Source organism: Daphnia carinata, chromosome 7, assembly GCF_022539665.2.
Source record: "Daphnia carinata strain CSIRO-1 chromosome 7, CSIRO_AGI_Dcar_HiC_V3, whole genome shotgun sequence".
Classification (NCBI taxonomy): Eukaryota; Metazoa; Arthropoda; class Branchiopoda; order Diplostraca; family Daphniidae; genus Daphnia; species Daphnia carinata.
The window spans coordinates 3,274,610-3,291,480 of record NC_081337.1 but is presented as its reverse complement, the minus strand read 5'-3'; the positions used below and the strand labels follow the sequence as shown (position 1 = coordinate 3,291,480).

The 16,871-nt window shown below is 38.6% G+C and overlaps 6 protein-coding genes, 1 long non-coding RNA gene and 1 other non-coding gene across 10 annotated transcripts; 3 read left to right on the top strand and 5 right to left on the bottom strand.

Moving 5' to 3' along the window:
• Positions 1-11: 11 nt before the first annotated feature.
• Positions 12-686, bottom strand: LOC130695588 (NADH dehydrogenase [ubiquinone] 1 alpha subcomplex subunit 7-like). Its single transcript, XM_057518753.1, has 4 exons — positions 530-686; positions 372-468; positions 205-313; positions 12-149 (listed from the first exon to the last, which is right to left on the bottom strand). Exons 1-4 carry the CDS (start codon positions 593-595, stop codon positions 89-91), a joined length of 333 nt encoding a protein of 110 aa, XP_057374736.1. The 5' UTR covers positions 596-686; the 3' UTR covers positions 12-88.
• A 1,450-nt stretch (positions 687-2,136) lies between these two features.
• Positions 2,137-3,321, top strand: LOC130695585 (uncharacterized). Its single transcript, XR_009421415.1, has 3 exons — positions 2,137-2,478; positions 2,550-2,636; positions 2,705-3,321. It is a non-coding gene; the product is annotated as an uncharacterized LOC130695585 (long non-coding RNA).
• Positions 3,322-4,128: 807 nt separating this feature from the next.
• Positions 4,129-6,028, bottom strand: LOC130695586 (uncharacterized). Of its 3 annotated transcripts, none has more exons than XR_009002427.1 (7): positions 5,932-6,028; positions 5,807-5,878; positions 5,609-5,748; positions 5,362-5,538; positions 4,955-5,300; positions 4,797-4,883; positions 4,129-4,728 (listed from the first exon to the last, which is right to left on the bottom strand). XR_009002427.1 is itself a non-coding variant. In XM_057518750.1 (6 exons), the coding sequence occupies exons 1-4, from the start codon at positions 5,957-5,959 to the stop codon at positions 5,362-5,364; spliced, it is 417 nt and encodes a 138-aa protein (XP_057374733.1). In that variant the 5' UTR covers positions 5,960-6,028; the 3' UTR covers positions 4,129-4,883; positions 4,955-5,300. The 3 variants fall into 3 exon arrangements, 1 of the variants encoding a protein (XP_057374733.1); XR_009002428.1 differs by having other exon boundaries at positions 4,129-4,883; positions 4,955-5,137; positions 5,207-5,300; XM_057518750.1 differs by having other exon boundaries at positions 4,129-4,883.
• A 543-nt stretch (positions 6,029-6,571) lies between these two features.
• LOC130695467 (ABC transporter G family member 23-like) lies at positions 6,572-8,138 on the bottom strand. Its single transcript, XM_057518602.1, has 4 exons — positions 7,954-8,138; positions 7,419-7,841; positions 6,971-7,064; positions 6,572-6,862 (listed from the first exon to the last, which is right to left on the bottom strand). The coding sequence occupies exons 1-4, from the start codon at positions 8,136-8,138 to the stop codon at positions 6,572-6,574; spliced, it is 993 nt and encodes a 330-aa protein (XP_057374585.1).
• Positions 8,139-8,897: 759 nt separating this feature from the next.
• On the bottom strand, positions 8,898-11,860 carry LOC130695557 (sodium-independent sulfate anion transporter-like). The gene is made up of 12 exons (XM_057518702.2): positions 11,723-11,860; positions 11,377-11,663; positions 11,114-11,312; positions 10,823-11,043; positions 10,587-10,764; positions 10,354-10,518; positions 10,129-10,290; positions 9,933-10,073; positions 9,722-9,867; positions 9,495-9,659; positions 9,283-9,433; positions 8,898-9,205 (listed from the first exon to the last, which is right to left on the bottom strand). The coding sequence occupies exons 1-12, from the start codon at positions 11,745-11,747 to the stop codon at positions 9,066-9,068; spliced, it is 1,980 nt and encodes a 659-aa protein (XP_057374685.1). The 5' UTR covers positions 11,748-11,860; the 3' UTR covers positions 8,898-9,065.
• A 1,021-nt stretch (positions 11,861-12,881) lies between these two features.
• On the top strand, positions 12,882-12,955 carry Trnai-aau (transfer RNA isoleucine (anticodon AAU)). The gene has a single exon. It is a non-coding gene; the product is annotated as a tRNA-Ile (tRNA).
• Positions 12,956-13,011: 56 nt separating this feature from the next.
• Positions 13,012-14,954, bottom strand: LOC130695572 (retinol dehydrogenase 11-like). The gene is made up of 8 exons (XM_057518732.2): positions 14,484-14,954; positions 14,182-14,418; positions 13,964-14,096; positions 13,831-13,898; positions 13,584-13,649; positions 13,471-13,514; positions 13,269-13,358; positions 13,012-13,204 (listed from the first exon to the last, which is right to left on the bottom strand). Exons 1-8 carry the CDS (start codon positions 14,737-14,739, stop codon positions 13,100-13,102), a joined length of 999 nt encoding a protein of 332 aa, XP_057374715.1. The 5' UTR covers positions 14,740-14,954; the 3' UTR covers positions 13,012-13,099.
• A 40-nt stretch (positions 14,955-14,994) lies between these two features.
• LOC130695576 (fatty acid hydroxylase domain-containing protein 2-like) lies at positions 14,995-16,437 on the top strand. Its single transcript, XM_057518735.2, has 6 exons — positions 14,995-15,151; positions 15,217-15,320; positions 15,390-15,535; positions 15,597-15,781; positions 15,843-15,972; positions 16,029-16,437. Exons 1-6 carry the CDS (start codon positions 15,057-15,059, stop codon positions 16,272-16,274), a joined length of 906 nt encoding a protein of 301 aa, XP_057374718.1. The 5' UTR covers positions 14,995-15,056; the 3' UTR covers positions 16,275-16,437.
• The last annotated feature ends 434 nt before the right edge of the window (positions 16,438-16,871 follow it).

The window sequence follows — 16,871 nt, the reverse complement described above, 5'->3', positions numbered from 1 at the left end:
ATGAAACCATCTGGATTCTAAAACCATTATTATTCTGTCCACATGTTATCTACAGCAAGTTATTGTTTCCCACAACAAGGAAGCTTTCTCAATCCCAGTGGAAAACCTTGCCAGGTGAAACTGGTTTCTTTACTGTGACAGAAGATTCCCTGAAATCAACAAAGTATAAGTGTTGTGTACTAGAACTGCAAAACAATTTCGTACTTGGAATCAGCTTTGTTTGCGAGAAGCTTCAAAGAAGTTTTAGAATTCACAGCAACAATTGTAGGTAGAGGCATTTCACGACGAGCATCATGTGTATAATAGTAATTACCTGCAGAAGATTTTTCATTACATTAAATTCTATAACTTTTTAATGAAGAATATCTTACCACTCAGTTTATTATAAGGACCTTCAGGCAAATTCGGGGGAGGTTGATCGTGTGATACCATTTCGTAAGCAGAACGTAATTGAGATTTATGATTTCGCTAGATTTGAATTTCAAGAAAACTTTAATTTAATAACAGACATCATAATGTATTATCATACCCCAAGAAGAAAAGCTCTTATAGATTGGAGCAGGGGTGTAACGTCTCTAAGCGGAACTTTTGCCATTCTTTTTTTTTCTTTTCCTTCCTTTTTTTGGAGTTATCTATTGTGATCTGTTTCCCGTCCTTGGATTTGGTTGTGTTAGAATGGACGTCTGCTGGTTTCTTTTCTGTTTTGTTTATTCAACGTTGCCTCCTGAAAAAATTTAACTATTACGTTCAGAAATAGCACTGGCACTTTATTTAAAAAACCAATGTCCCATTTTAAAAAACTTGAATTCCGCGTTTATCATTTAATGCTGAATCAAAACCATGTATATTCATTGTTGTTTTTAAAATTTTTCAAAATTCAAAATTAAGGGAAAAGTCAGGCTTATTTTTTTTTGTCGGGCTTATTTTGTCGGGCTTATTTTCAGTTAAAGCTAAATTTCTAAGTTAGCTTAAAATACATAATTTCGATCGGGAATTCGATGAAAAGCATGAAAAGTAAGTTTATTTTTCCAACAGATTTATATTTATTCAAATAAACGTAAAAAACCATAACATAAAGTTGATGCGCCTACTGCACATTATTTCCGTGTATTTCAAAAACAGTTCGTTTGACGGGGAAAAAATCCCTTTATCAGAATCAGCGTTCAATTCTGATTATGCAGTATAATTTTTGATTAATTTCAAGAGATTTCGTTTTTTATGGCAATCCGTTTAACCAAAAAAAAAAAAAAATTTTGAAAGAAAATCATATGGCAATCCGTTTTACATAAAAAAAAAAAAAAAAATGTCGGAAAAAAAAAAAAATCGCACTTTTTTCTTTTTTTCCGACACGTAGCCATCTACCGCTCAGACTCATTATTACTGGCGTAGGCAATTTCAGTCCATTGGATGCCATTCGCAGTTAGTTCAGTAGCGTGGATGGAGAATAACGCGTGGCTGGAGGAACAATTGAAAAATGGATAAGATAATACAACAAAAGGATGGTAAGTATAAACATTATTATATTTGTTTTGAATTATTAATTATTGTTTATTAGATCAAATTATGGACCTGCAGGCTCAATTATTGCAACAGCACAAAATATTAGATAACAGCAAAGCTAAGGATGGTAAGGCCTAATACATAATGATTCTATTTATTTGCTTTTATTCATTTGTGTTTTGTAGCTCAAAGTTTGAGTCTACAAGCTCAGCTAGGGGAAAAGAACACATTGGAACGGAACAGTTTCCAAACAGTGAAGGAGGTTTTTCCAAACTCAAACCTAACTGAACATGAGGATGAATTGGCATTAGGCGAACACAGTCAGGTACCTAAACTTTTCAAATAAGAATTCAAAATAAGTATAGAATTTTAACAAACAATTATTTATTGTTTAGTTATTCAGTCTACCACCTGACAGTGTGTTAAATTTAAATTCTGTTAGTGCTGCACAAAAAGAATTGTTAGTAATAAGCCCATGCAGTGAAGGAAGTGAACAATTGTGGGACCGTATTTGGGCCGAAATGGGTGTGGTACGGAAACCAAGATATGGCACAAGTTCAACATGGATTAGGTACTTTTCGGTTTTTGTCTATTGAAAAAGTATTTTTAATGCTATTATTTTGCATTCACAGAATTTAATGGGGAATCAAATCAAGTCTGGAAGTGTTACAGGATGGAAGAGTCAGCCTACAGATGAAAAAACACTGAGAGTGCATTACCATTAAGGTATGAGGTAAAGTAATAGAGTATGCACATTGTCTAATGAGAAGTACCATCTTGTGTTAATAAATCCAGTACAACAGCAATCCTTTATAGTTCTGTCACAGCTAGAAACCTCAAATAATTCTGCTTCTCTGTCTAAAGAACAACTTGTCCTTTACGTTCAGAGTGTTGGGGAAACTGGGTACTTAAATGGCCCTAAAGATGTTTTAATTTTGCTGCCATTGCAGAGATGAACATCATACATGGACTCTTTAGGTATGAAAGGATTTTTCTTCAAATAATTTTGAATTTATGACGAAGAATTTCTCCTCCTTTTTGCCAACCAGGTCTAATCTACCCAAAAAAATTTTATCCAATAGGAAAGGATTTTCATGTACTGGGAACACAACTATCAACAATGCAACATTGTACAGGTGCTAGTTTATCATTCAAGAGCCTTAAACAATGATGTTAATCTGCAATTTGTATGTCCTTCCCCAAGCTTCCACCAGAAGTTGAATCTATGAGTCATGTAAGTTACATGATCAACAGTTGATATGTTTAACGGTGTTGTTTTTCTTTTCTCAATATAGGTTAATAGTAACATTGGATCTGAAAAAATTCTTGGTTGGGGCAAGACACTGAATAAATTGTATTGATTGGATGGATGACATGACATTTCTATACTTAATTCGGATTCCCCAGACGGTATTTGATATTAAAAAAATTGAAGTGCATATCTGGGCTCCCTTCTTTTCTGAAGCCCCGTTTCCCCTTGACTCGTAATAAGCCCGTAGGGGGTCATGCCCCTACTGTACGGTATATATAAAAACAACATATACCGAGGTTTGGAGGGCTCTGGCCGGAAAGGGGACGTGGGGTGCCGCTTAGTCCGATGATGTGTTCACGGAGGGTGACGTGGCTGCCCACAAATCCGAACTAAAGGTTAATCGCTCCTGTAAAAATGTTCCAAATCTTCAGCTCTTCTTCCGGCTTCTCTTAGCCAATCACCGGGTAATCTCCCCGGTGGGTCAACAAGGCAGTGTCTCCCCCTGCCTGGGTTGACGGCAACTTTTGAAAGGGCTATTGTGCCTTTTTAAAGTTGCAAAAATAATTGTAATGTGCAGAGAATTGTCAATAAATTTTTTTTTATAAAATTGTTTTGCAAAATTTGTTGCCTTCATTGTCTGTATTCACACATTACATTTATCCATTTTTTTTCATTCATGAATTTAGACAAGGAACAACGTGTAATACCTTGATATTTTCTGAAGTAATTTTGTATTTGTATATTGTTTTACTGGCATGGGAATCGAGCCTCAGACATTCAGCGTGCAACGCCGATGCTCTAACATTGAGCCACGAGATATATCTAAATTTTTTATTATCGCATATCATATGTTATCGTCTAGGATGTTTATGCAGTCTTTCACAACTATATGTTTATCTTTGTATTGCTATTATAATGTCCATAGCTCTGTGGTAGAGCATTCAGCTGCGATAACTGCTACCTTGGGTTCAAACCTTACTAGATGTATAAAAATCTACATCTAAATGGAGAAAATAATATTGCAGTATTGCATTTTAGTTTTATTCAAAGTGTAAATGCAAGTCCGCAAGTGACTAGAAAAAAGCCAACTTGACATCACATGATTCATGGCTCATTGGTAAAGCATCGGCGCGGAATGCCGAACATCTAGGGTTCGATCCCCGGATAATAATTGAATGCTTACAGATAAACTATGCTTACAGGAAACAATGCTTACCATTAAACGTGGCATAAACAATAAATGAGAAAGCTAAATAAAAAAAAAATTGATAAATGTAATGTGTGAATACAGACAATGAAGGCAAAAAATTTTGCAAAACAATTTTATAAAAAAAAATTTATTGACAATTCTCTGCACATTACAATTATTTTTGCAACTTTAAAAAGGCACAATAGCCCTTTCAAAAGTTGCCGTCAACCCAGGCAGGGGGAGACACTGCCTTGTTGACCCACCGGGGAGATTACCCGGTGATTGGCTAAGAGAAGCCGGAAGAAGAGCTGAAGATTTGGAACATTTTTACAGGAGCGATTAACCTTTAGTTCGGATTTGTGGGCAGCCACGTCACCCTCCGTGAACACATCATCGGACTAAGCGGCACCCCACGTCCCCTTTCCGGCCAGAGCCCTCCAAACCTCGGTATATGTTGTTTTTATATATACCGTACAGTAGGGGCATGACCCCCTACGGGCTTATTACGAGTCAAGGGGAAACGGGGCTTCAGAAAAGAAGGGAGCCCAGATATGCACTTCAATTTTTTTAATATCAAATACCGTCTGGGGAATCCGAATTAAGTATAGAAATGTCATGTCATCCATCCAATCAATACAATTTATTCAGTGTCTTGCCCCAACCAAGAATTTTTTCAGATCCAATGTTACTATTAACCTATATTGAGAAAAGAAAAACAACACCGTTAAACATATCAACTGTTGATCATGTAACTTACATGACTCATAGATTCAACTTCTGGTGGAAGCTTGGGGAAGGACATACAAATTGCAGATTAACATCATTGTTTAAGGCTCTTGAATGATAAACTAGCACCTGTACAATGTTGCATTGTTGATAGTTGTGTTCCCAGTACATGAAAATCCTTTCCTATTGGATAAAATTTTTTTGGGTAGATTAGACCTGGTTGGCAAAAAGGAGGAGAAATTCTTCGTCATAAATTCAAAATTATTTGAAGAAAAATCCTTTCATACCTAAAGAGTCCATGTATGATGTTCATCTCTGCAATGGCAGCAAAATTAAAACATCTTTAGGGCCATTTAAGTACCCAGTTTCCCCAACACTCTGAACGTAAAGGACAAGTTGTTCTTTAGACAGAGAAGCAGAATTATTTGAGGTTTCTAGCTGTGACAGAACTATAAAGGATTGCTGTTGTACTGGATTTATTAACACAAGATGGTACTTCTCATTAGACAATGTGCATACTCTATTACTTTACCTCATACCTTAATGGTAATGCACTCTCAGTGTTTTTTCATCTGTAGGCTGACTCTTCCATCCTGTAACACTTCCAGACTTGATTTGATTCCCCATTAAATTCTGTGAATGCAAAATAATAGCATTAAAAATACTTTTTCAATAGACAAAAACCGAAAAGTACCTAATCCATGTTGAACTTGTGCCATATCTTGGTTTCCGTACCACACCCATTTTCGGCCCAAATACGGTCCCACAATTGTTCACTTCCTTCACTGCATGGGCTTATTACTAACAATTCTTTTTGTGCAGCACTAACAGAATTTAAATTTAACACACTGTCAGGTGGTAGACTGAATAACTAAACAATAAATAATTGTTTGTTAAAATTCTATACTTATTTTGAATTCTTATTTGAAAAGTTTAGGTACCTGACTGTGTTCGCCTAATGCCAATTCATCCTCATGTTCAGTTAGGTTTGAGTTTGGAAAAACCTCCTTCACTGTTTGGAAACTGTTCCGTTCCAATGTGTTCTTTTCCCCTAGCTGAGCTTGTAGACTCAAACTTTGAGCTACAAAACACAAATGAATAAAAGCAAATAAATAGAATCATTATGTATTAGGCCTTACCATCCTTAGCTTTGCTGTTATCTAATATTTTGTGCTGTTGCAATAATTGAGCCTGCAGGTCCATAATTTGATCTAATAAACAATAATTAATAATTCAAAACAAATATAATAATGTTTATACTTACCATCCTTTTGTTGTATTATCTTATCCATTTTTCAATTGTTCCTCCAGCCACGCGTTATTCTCCATCCACGCTACTGAACTAACTGCGAATGGCATCCAATGGACTGAAATTGCCTACGCCAGTAATAATAAGTCTGAGCGGTAGATGGCTACGTGTCCAGAAAAGAAAAAAGTGCGATTTTTTTTTTTTCCGACATTTTTTTTTTTTTTATGTAAAACGGATTGCCATCTGCCATAGGAGCCTTACCACTTTTTCATTTTTGGACAAATCTCAAATTTTATTTAAAATATATGATTTCCATGCAGAATGGAATGCTGATCACGAAAATCAGATTTATTTTCAATGGGACTTATAGTTTTTTAATAAAACATCAAAAACACAAGGCCGGGCTTATTTTTTGGGGCTTATTTTGTCGGGCTTATTTTCGGTTATTGCTAAATTTAAAAGTTAGCTTAAAATACATCATTTCGATCGGGAATTGAATGAAAAGCGTGAAAATTAAGTTTATTTTTTCAACAGACTTATATTTTTTCAAACAAACGTAAAAAACCATAACATAGCCTGAAGTTGATGCGCCAACTGCACATTATGTCCGTGTATTTAAAAAACGGCTCGTTTGACGGGAAAACAAATCACTTAATCAAGTGCCGGCAATCTTGTTGCGTAGACGGGGAATAGGTGTTCCAGAGATATCCAATTGACTGGTGCTGGGTTCAAACCCAACGTTGTCAATGCAACCCGAAAGTGGTTGAACTTCAAACGATACCCCACCGACATCTTCGCTATTGTTACTGATTTCAGTGTGTGGTTTACTGAAGTCTTTCATGCATAGCTGAAGGAACACATCTTCCAATGAGCAAAGCCCATAACTGCGTAGGAGATTTTCGGGACTATTCTCCGCTAGCAAACGACCTGAACGCATCATTCCAATCTAAACAAACGGAAACCTTAAAGTTAATTACGTGATGGCATCTTTTTAGCGTGTCAAACATTAAAAAAGAAAAAGAGATGTAGTTAAATAGAATATTTTTGGTCTTACCGTGTTGGCCTGACGAGCTTCTTCGATGTAGCGGGTCGTAACGATGACCATTGTTCCATGATCAGTGCTCAGACGGACAAGATGATCCCATATGCTGTTGTGATTGAAAATAAAGACACTATTCTTTGGCAATGTGAGACCATTTCACAGAAAGAATGAAAAACGCAAACATCAGAACTTGCACACTAATTAACATATCACGCTGGTCACCTGTAACACAGAGTTGAACATTTATCTCCCTCTCCTTTGTGACTGATTCAGACTAGACTTCACCCATCGATCTTTGGACAATTGAAAGGAGGCTGGGTAAGAAAACAGGTTTCATCCACACGTGGCAGCTCGGTACGTAACAAACAATGCCAATCTCCTTAGAATGATTTTTTGCGGGCCCTTCCCTCTTCGACACTGAAGGTGAAAATAATTGCTTCAGGCACATAGTAAAAATTACCTTTGTCTTAGTAAAGGATCAACGCCAACAGTCGGTTCGTCCAAAATTAACAATTCCGGTTCGTGAAACAAGGCGACAGCAAAGGAAACTCTTCGCTGCTGGCCGCCGCTCAGCGTTCTGACGTAACGATCGCCCGGCGGAAGGTCCAACAACTTGGATAAAAATTCCAGTTGGGTATCGACGAAATCTGCTTTAAAATTGTAGATTCGACCGAAGTAATGCAACGTCTCTTTAATGGTAAAATAGGCGTGCAGGGCCAGATCTTGAGGCATGTAGCCGACCCGCGGACCAGGTATTCCGCTCTCCTCGGAGCCGGGCTCGTGTCCGAAGACGAGTATGTCTCCGCTATTTAATCTGCGACGGCCAACAATACCACTTAAAAGGGTCGTCTTGCCACAGCCACTGGCCCCTAATAATCCGTATCTGTCAAAGGATTAGTCAGCAAGAGATCGTCAATTTGCATACCAAATTTGGAATAGTACAATTCAAAACAAGTGGAAATGCATAAAAACAATCGTAAAGTGTCTCGTCTTACATCGTTCCCTTTTTAACGGTCATGTTCAATGTTTCCAGAATTGCGCAGCGGCTATTTCCGACGCCATAAATTTTACTTGCGTTGCGGACGATTACGCCATCAGAAGTACAGCTGTCTTTATTCCATTCACCGTCAACTTGATTCGAGATGACGAACGCTGCCTCATTTTTACCGTCTCTCGTCATTGTTTAGAAAGACGATTAAAAATTACCAAACAAAAATTCCTGTGTGGCAGACGGTATTCTTTTATCAGCTTACGATTAACTTTAGTACGTAAAGAAAACGATAATAAGGAACACAAATAATAAAAAACTCTCTTCACAGGGCCGATGGCCTGACAGTACTTTTTTGTAATGTGCATCCGACAGGGCCCCCAGTGTGTTTGTATCCACTTGCGATGGCAGTGGGACTCCCCTAGAGAAATGAACGATCACGTAGTTACTTACGTCACATCCCACAGCGTTCTTCAAGCTCCACCCCGTTCACCTTGACTGTACCAACTTCATTTTCGTTCAAGGTTCAAGAACCGTACGATTCGGAGGATGAGTTCAAATTGACTTGCGTTCTACTGCCAAAATGTCCGTTACTTCCCACGTTGTAGATAATCGGTTTTTAAATGGAGCCATTCACTGCTGGTTGAAACACTTGAGAACGTTGACACGACTGATCATCCTCGGGGTAACACTGTTTTACGTTCTGTGGTGCAACACGTACACTTCGTTTGCACCATTGGAATTTAGAAACACTAACTCTGTGCTGATCCTAGCGATACAACTGAACGACAGGGAACCGTGCATCCAACGTCATAATATCATAAATTAAAAATAATTCATCTAGATCACATCTTTCAGTCAAACAGTAATAAGAAACTGGATGAATTAATTAAGCAATCTATTGCGGCTGCTGGCTGATTTCTCAGTGATAGTTACTGGCACCAATTCTTATACACAGTACAAGTCAGTTTGTTATCCATAGGAGAAAATCAAATTTCGGGAACAAATTCCCGTGAATTCATATTATCTAATTACTGTTCCATAATTACCACTGGGCTCCAAAACGTAGGACGCATCGACGAAAGACTATAAAACAATCCCGCTTTGCACGTAGTTTTACTATTCCAAATCTGGATCAATTGAAACATTGACCGATGTCTCTTCAACCTGAGAACTCTGTCCGCCGCTCGAAGAAGACGATGAAGATGAAGACGATGCGACGGATAACCTCACAGGCGTTGAGGTCGACATTGCGACATCTGGTCAGACAAATCGACATTTTAAAAATATCCGAGAGCAAGTAAGGACAACTGTAAAGTCTTTCACGATTGATTACCTCTCAATAAAAGTTCCAGGTCGGTGCCGTCAACGTGAACGTGTAAATCACAACCCATCCGTGACAAAATGCTTAACACGTCCGGCTTCGTTTTAGTCAGGACGAGCTTGTGGTGGTGTTTATGAAGATTTTTGATCATATTCTCGAATCCCTGCGTTTATCACGTTAGCCAAAATCCTTAAAGGATAACATAAATAAATAAAAAGGATTACGTAAGCAGTTGTGAAATCTGCTGAAGAGACGTGGCTCATATCCATGACAACGATGATACCGGGATAAAGAGCCGAGGCCTTCCGAACGCTGGACATGAAATATTCCATAGCGGTAAAGACTAAACTTCGATCGGGTGTGATCAGAAGATATTCTACCCTCGGAGTCTGCCATCCAAATAAAAAAATTTGCATACATTTGAATATTAAAAAGCTTATGTAAATGATACCTGAATTTTGTGGATTCGAATACGCGGTCGAGCAGTGCTGTACAGTAACATTCCTAAATTAACGGCCGTGCCGATTAAAATGCCTTGTTCAAGCCCTACGAAAAGACAAAAGACGAACGTAATTCCAAATGGAATCAAATCAATCCCTATAATTTAAATACACATTTGATGAGATTAAGCAACGCGAACATACATCTTCTAGATTAATTACTTTTTGATCTCCAAACCATTTTTACCATGTGGACTTCTACCATAAAAATGACAGCACAGATTATAACGGCTGCTAAGCAACTTTTCGGAATGAAGAAAAAGTATGGTGTTAAAACAGTGATGGCCAAAATGACGAGAGCAGCTAAAAAAATCAATTTTAATAATATAAAAACCAATTTAAAGATGCAAGTTTCAACCGGTGTATAATCCGCCGAAAGGTGTCCTCACGCCACTTGCGGCATTGACGGATGTCCGTGAAAAAGAACCGGTGACGGGAAAAGACGATGCGAAAGAGCCCAAAATGTTACTCGTGCCAATCGCAATCATTTCCTGACTGGCATCCACTCGTTTCCCTTTAGCTTTTCCATCATTTGAATGTTAATTAAAAGTCACTACTTCAATGTCTTTTTGAAAAACAATACAAAATGCTTTAGCGATGGCGATGGATTCAAGAACAGCAACAAGCGGAGCAACGTAGAGGGAAGAGCCCAGATTTTTGCATATCTCCACAAACGTGTAGGATTCATCGCCGTTCTGGAAGGAGAAGGCGGGTAATTTGAACGGCGGAAATCCTCCCGGAATGTTACCTGATTAAATTGGCATTTTAATTACGATTTCAAATGTTTCATTCTAAAAGACGAGGCACAGTTTATACCGGTAAGAGTGAATGGGTAGCTGGCATTTTCAGGCTCTGTTAATGCGTAAGCTATTAACGACCCAACGATAATAACGATGGCATTGCGAGAGACCGAAATCAACCAAAAGCCGGAATTGAACCACCTTTGCCAACGACTCATCTCTCCTTCTTTGCCCAATTTAATTTGATCGAATATCTAAAAAACCATACGTCTCAGAAATAATTTGAAATTGAGTCAACGATTAGAGTTTTACCCGAAGGAGAAGCAAAACCGCGATGGAAGAGAAGCCGAGAACGGCGTCCCATTTTTTGGTTTCTTCTATGTGTTCAAATACAGCAATCCAGGTGTGTAGGAAACCCTCGTCGTCAAATTTTAGTCCGAGAAGAGACTCGATCTGCGTCGTTGCAATGGTAAAAGCCGCTGCACTAGTAAAACCAGCTACGACCGGAGCGGCGATAAAATCAATTAAGAAGCCTGTATTAAATTATACAAATGACCAAAGATTAATTTCACGATAAAAACGATTGATATTATCGTTACATACCGAAATTAAGTAATCCAAAAAGAAGAATAATACAGCCCGTTATGAAAGCTAAGAGGATTGCAGCCTCGGGACCCATTTGCGTGGCTCCGGAATCGTATGTCACGAGAGCCATAAGAGCCGTGGGGCCGATAGTAATTGCGTGCGTGCTGCCTAGCAATGCGTAAGCGAGGCATCCCATATAAGCAGCATACAATCCATACTTAAACATAAACAGAATTAAATTAACTGTCAAACATCGAAAATAATCAGTGATTTTAAATTACCTGAGGTGGGAGGCCAGCCACGGTTGCGTAAGCCAATCCTTGCGGGATGACCGTCACTCCGATGGTGATGCCGGCCACTAGATCGGCCACGAAATCCTGGACAGAGTAGAGAGGCAGCCATTTCAAGATAGGGAAGCGTGAGTAGAGCGTTTTCTTGCGAAGGATGCGCTCCTTCCGCTTCTTCCACCAGGGTTGCGGTGGCGAACCGTCTCCACCATCGTGTTTCGGTTTTAAACGAATGACAGTGACGGAAGTTTGAGGTGACTCGTCTGAACATCCATCACCATCTGAGAACAAAAATTCAATCAAACAAATGAACGTAGAAATTTGTGCACAAAGAAATCACCTATTTTATCCATTGTCTTTTCCATGGCGGATCGTTTGCCCGGTCAAGTGCGGGATTCCGATGAGAATCTTTTACTGCCCGACTAGCGAATGTGGGGCGAAAACAAATAACATTCTACCACCAAATCAATTGTGTGAATGAGGAATTAAAGTTTTGTTTTTTATCTAGCGCACACCATGGCCACGAGTTGTTTTTGCTTCGTTACAAGAGATAACGATTGATCCACATGTCAAACAGCGTTTGATTGACGATCCCGGTAATCTTTCCTTACATCCTGTAGCAACTTGGTTTCTTACTTCTTGTGACGCGTAACACGAGTCTGGAAACTCCCAAAACACAAACACACAACCGTTCTGTAATAGCAAAACAAATAACAAAATTTACATGGATTCTTTAGTTACCCTTGTTTAGTTTTGTTGAACTTTGCAGGTCAATGTTGTTTTTGTTATACGGTGGCTTATGGTTTATCTTTGCAATTGGGTAAGACTGCTGTTGACGTTGAAAAAAAGAAAACGCCCTCACTTGCCTTGTTGCCGAATACACATCTGTTTCGACGATAAGGAGAAGCCACGCAACTGACGGTAACCAGATCCACGGACCGCAACGATTGACATCTTTTCCTTTATTGTTTGTTTGAAAGTGTTGACCAATGATGAGCGAAAAAATGTGATTGCAAAAAGATAAGCACAAGATCGGGACTACATTCTTTAAAGACGGGTAAGAAACAACTGAAATATGTAGAATGCGAAGAGAGGCAAGAAAGGTCGGGAAGGGGGGAGAGCACGAAATGTTACCTTGACGTACCCTTCCCTTTGGTAATTTAAGAAAGGAAAAGATCGATAATTTTTGTTTTTACCTCGCCTGCACCCTTTTAAGATAATAAAGGGGCGTTATTTTGCACGTGCATATAAGCGTTAATGAAATTCGAGTTTCAGGTAAAGGAGGAGTATTGCCACTGCAGCGTTGGTTTTTCAGAATATTTTACTGCTATAGACGATAGTCCTGTAACCCTATTGATTTTCAATATGCAGTTGGTTCGTGGGCACAGTATGAATACTCACCAAAGTTATTTTGCTTTTTGAAACTTAGCGTTAATTAGTTGTTTTTTGAAAATTAAAATAGCTTGTATATGTACGTATAACTACGCGGTAGCATACAAGGCTTGTTAGCTCAGTTGGTTAGAGCGCCGTGCTAATAACGCGGAGGTCATGAGTTCGATCCTCTTACGAGCCATTCACATTTTCCTTCATCTGTTCAATACTTTCTATATTTTAGCGCACCTTCAAGTTTTTGGGAAAACATTGCAATACACTTGTTTGTATGTAACCACACATTCACAATCATTTTCCATATCAATCATCGCTTTAAATCTCTCCTTTAGTAATGTCGTTCTTCTGGTTTCAAACTGACGAAGGTTTCACTCAATTCCCAGACTTTTTTGGCCAGACCAACATCGCTGGCCAATCGGGTGAGTTTTGCAATCTACGAAGATGCATAAAGAACGTAACTATTAGAAACTGTCTGCGGAATATCTAAAGCATCTTGCCTTGCAATCGCGGTAAAATTCTCCAGTGACGTCAGAGACTTCGTCAGCCACAGCCACGTAAATGCTAGTCTGCGCTCCTTCCTTGGGCGTCTAAAATTAGAAAGATTTTAAACAAGCACCATGCCACTCTGCCCTCTACATACAATGCAATCTACATCATCATCGAGTTAAGAAATAAATAAAAAAATATTTAAATGCATACCTTGACGAAAATAGGAAGTAAAAAAGACGTTAACATTTGAAACCCTACACGATTTCAACGATAAGAAAATTAAAAACAAATTAAAATTTACAGACAACAGTAAAAATAATTACACGAAGATGTGGTGCGATATATTTCCGTGTGGACAACTCCTGGACAAACGCTGTTCACCGTCACGCCTATTAATTCCCGGATGCGTGCAAAGAGTTGTGCGTGCAAAATTATTATTTTGGAATTGGAAATTTTTTTATTTTAATTGATATTTAGAAACCGAATTAGCGCACAGGTTTAAAAGCGTAGTCAATGCCAACTGGTAATGATACAGGCATGAATTATTTAGAACACTTTTATTATAATTACCGGTACTATAAACAAGAGGCGCCAGGTGTCGGGTGCATAAAATCTGACACAACTTGGAAGTGTAGTACCTGTGAAAAAAGAAAAACAACATCATTTCAACATCTACGCTTCATCTTAAAACGAAGGTATTTACACTCCATGGTATAAACTGTTGTTATTGTAAGACAATTCAGAATTTAAATTCTTCAAATCTAAAGTCTTCACCCATCTGTAGATATTCGAAGAAACGTTGATAATACGAGAGGGGGCTGATTTTATCATGAGTTCTGGAACAAGTTAGACGTAGAAAAAGAAAATTGATGAATATTACCTAAAGATTAGTTAATAATTTTACCGACATTTGAAAAGTACCTAGCAAGAGATTGGTCAACAAGAAATGGCCAAAGTGGTTAGCCTGCATTTGAGATTCTAATCCATCTGCTGTCAATCTCTTTTCGAGGATGATACAACCTGCGTTATTGATGAGGATATCGAGCCGTTCTTCGCTCTTCAGAATTAGGGTAGCGAAGTTACGAACAGATGGAAGAGATGCCAAATCAAGGTAACGTACAATCACGTTATCGTTGCCTGAATGTCTAACAATATCATCTACCAATGGACAATTTAAGAATAGAATCATGTTTCACATCGTTATGCAAATTCAATTTTCGTACCTTTAGCAGCGGCGCCTTTCTTAGTGTCTCGGCAAGCCAAGATGATTCGAGCTCCTCTCTTTGCCAAATCGATGGCCGTTTCTTTGCCGATACCTGTGTTAGCTCCAGTGATAATGACCGTTTTACCTGTCAGTTGAACATTGCTTTTGCAAACACCTTTGGTCAGCTCAAGATAAATTTTCAGAGCTCCAGCTAGTGATAGAATTAGTAATCCAATCTGAACCGCTACTGGTAACGACAAAACGAAAGTCAACATCTTCCAAGAATGGCCTCTTGACTAAACGCGTTCGCAATGGCGTTTCAAGGTTTTCTGTTCGTTTTACAGTACTAACACTTTGGAAGAAACCCCCTCTCTCTCCCTTTGGCGTTTCCAGCTGTATAAATTATATTGATCGTAAAAAAATACATTGCCGTCATCTTCTCATCCGAAAAAAGGATATGAATGTTGTGGAAGATTTATTGTGCCCTCACGCTGGCAGCAAGGTCGTCGATATTACGCAGTGTCCTACCCAGCAACTTGTTCACAAATAGAAAAATATTCTGCAAAAACTCAACAGTTCAGAGACTGTCACCATGGAGCTGAAACAGCCAGCATTGGGCCAAAACTTGTTGTTGTTGGTCACTACTTTGCTACTTATACCGATCTTCTATGGTCACATCTTAACAACGTAAAAAATATGTTTTACCATTTGTTTTTTTAAAACTTGATTTGCATTGTGGTGTTGTGCATTAGACATCTACGAGAACTCAAGGGCGTTTCTGTCTCCATGTTGGAATCTCTGTGGGAAGCATTTCTTCAGTTGGTTGGTGAGGATGACTATAATCTGTACGTTTGGGGTAAGTACCTGACTTTGACCCGCATTCTTCCTCGATCGATCGATTGATCAACAACAAAATCTGAATCAGGTATTACCTTATCTGTCCAAATTCCATTTTGGACTGTTGGTATTTTTTTCGTAATCGTGGACTACTACAACTGGCCCAAATGGTTTCGCAAATATAAACTGCAACCGGGTACGAACGAACCAGTGGATTTGAATAAATTACTAGAGGTATTCTATTAAAGGAAAAATAAATGTTATCATTTTCTATGTTACCTTTTCGCTTGTCCAGACTGTTAAGGTCGTCTTGATCAATCAATGGGCCATTTCGTTTCCACTCACCATCGCCAGCTATTACTTTAAAAAGGTGACCAACACGACACCGATTATTCACGGACTACCATCTATCGGGCAAACATTATTGCATTTTACCATTTTGTTCATTTGCGAAGAAGTTGGAGTGTACTACGTGCACAGGTTGTTGCATACCGTTTAAAAGTCGATTATGTCCATCAGCTAAATTATTGTTGTCCCACAGGCTGATCCATCATCCAAAGTTATACATTACGGTCCACAAAAAACATCACGAATGGCGTGCACCTGTTGCCATATCTTCAATGTACAGTACTCCAATCGAATATTTTTTACTGTTGAGTGCAGCAGCTTTGGTATGCAAATGAGACATTCAGGTAAGAGTGGGCTCATTTAACAGATCTTTTAACAGGGTCCGCTGGTTGTTAATCCTCACATGGCCCTCCTGTGGTTCTGGTACGCATTCGTTCACCTGAGAAGCGTTAACGAACACACAGGTTACAAGTTCCCATGGCTACCGTTTTCGGATCATCACGACTATCACCACATCATGAATAATGCATGTTTCAGCCACTCCTATTTCCTAGATTGGCTAAACGGCACGGATAAGGGTTTCCAAGCTTACGTATCTCGTAAGAAGGCTGCCAAAAAAAATTAACTAATACGAAAAAAATTTCTAAAATATTGTCGTTAAATAATCTTACCTTTCTGTTTCAAGCTATAAATAATTACAGCTTAGGTATTTCGGGTGTGACGTTGTAAATTACTCAGCATGGGAAAGGAAAATGTTTTGTTCCTTTCGATTATCACTTTCTCCCACAATCGAGTCCAAGAATAAAAAATATTATTTAAAGCGTGCATTCCAGACTTTGAGATTTGTCCCGCACAGAGCGTGACTGACTCACGTCTGGAAACTTAATGATTATTCGGGTCGAAAGTCTTGTTCAATAAATTTCTATTCGTCGATCGTTTAGTGTACTAGACGATCATAAAATAGAATTATTATTGGCAGTAAAACAATCCCGTCAAAGCAATTGAATCGTGAACTAAAACATTCGTACCATTGAAACAAGAAGTCTGGCAATATTTCGAGAAGGAGAACGAAATTTAAGATTCAAGGTAACCTTCGTTTTTTATGATATAATAAAATGCTTCAATTTCGTTCATCCGTCATTGAACTAGCGCAGCAGTGTGAAAAATGTGTTTCAACAAAAGAAAGTCCAAAGAAGAACAGAAACTCTTGGAAACCGGTAGT

Bases quoted from the DNA above. Each gene is read 5' to 3' on its own strand.
- LOC130695588 (XM_057518753.1), bottom strand. From the start codon at position 595: ATGGCAAAAGTTCCGCTTAGAGACGTTACACCCCTGCTCCAATCTATA. The intron at 314-371 runs GTAAGATATTCT...AATCTTCTGCAG, and splicing joins TCCTTATAATAAACTGAGTG to GTAATTACTATTATACACAT. The intron at 150-204 runs GTACGAAATTGT...TGTTGATTTCAG, and splicing joins GCAAACAAAGCTGATTCCAA to GGAATCTTCTGTCACAGTAA.
- LOC130695586 (XM_057518750.1), bottom strand. From the start codon at position 5,959: ATGGATAAGATAATACAACAAAAGGATG. The intron at 5,879-5,931 runs GTAAGTATAAAC...ATTGTTTATTAG, and splicing joins GATAATACAACAAAAGGATG to ATCAAATTATGGACCTGCAG. The intron at 5,749-5,806 runs GTAAGGCCTAAT...TGTGTTTTGTAG, and splicing joins TAACAGCAAAGCTAAGGATG to CTCAAAGTTTGAGTCTACAA.
- LOC130695467 (XM_057518602.1), bottom strand. From the start codon at position 8,138: ATGACGAGAGACGGTAAAAATGAGGCAGCGTTCGTCATCTCGAATCAA. The intron at 7,842-7,953 runs GTAAGACGAGAC...ATCCTTTGACAG, and splicing joins ACCGTTAAAAAGGGAACGAT to ATACGGATTATTAGGGGCCA. The intron at 7,065-7,418 runs GTAATTTTTACT...CAATCACAACAG, and splicing joins GATCCTTTACTAAGACAAAG to CATATGGGATCATCTTGTCC.
- LOC130695557 (XM_057518702.2), bottom strand. From the start codon at position 11,747: ATGGAAAAGACAATGGATAAAATAG. The intron at 11,313-11,376 runs GTAATTTAAAAT...TTTATGTTTAAG, and splicing joins TGGCTGGCCTCCCACCTCAG to TATGGATTGTATGCTGCTTA. The intron at 9,868-9,932 runs GTAATTAATCTA...TTTAAATTATAG, and splicing joins AATGGTTTGGAGATCAAAAA to GGATTGATTTGATTCCATTT.
- LOC130695572 (XM_057518732.2), bottom strand. From the start codon at position 14,739: ATGTTGACTTTCGTTTTGTCGTTACCAGTAGCGGTTCAGATTGGATTA. The intron at 13,515-13,583 runs GTAATTATTTTT...GAAATCGTGTAG, and splicing joins ATATCGCACCACATCTTCGT to GGTTTCAAATGTTAACGTCT. The intron at 13,359-13,470 runs GTATGCATTTAA...TTCTAATTTTAG, and splicing joins TACTTCCTATTTTCGTCAAG to ACGCCCAAGGAAGGAGCGCA.
- LOC130695576 (XM_057518735.2), top strand. From the start codon at position 15,057: ATGGAGCTGAAACAGCCAGCATTGGGCCAAAACTTGTTGTTGTTGGTC. The intron at 15,152-15,216 runs GTAAAAAATATG...GTTGTGCATTAG, and splicing joins TATGGTCACATCTTAACAAC to ACATCTACGAGAACTCAAGG. The intron at 15,782-15,842 runs GTTGTTGCATAC...GTTGTCCCACAG, and splicing joins GGAGTGTACTACGTGCACAG to GCTGATCCATCATCCAAAGT.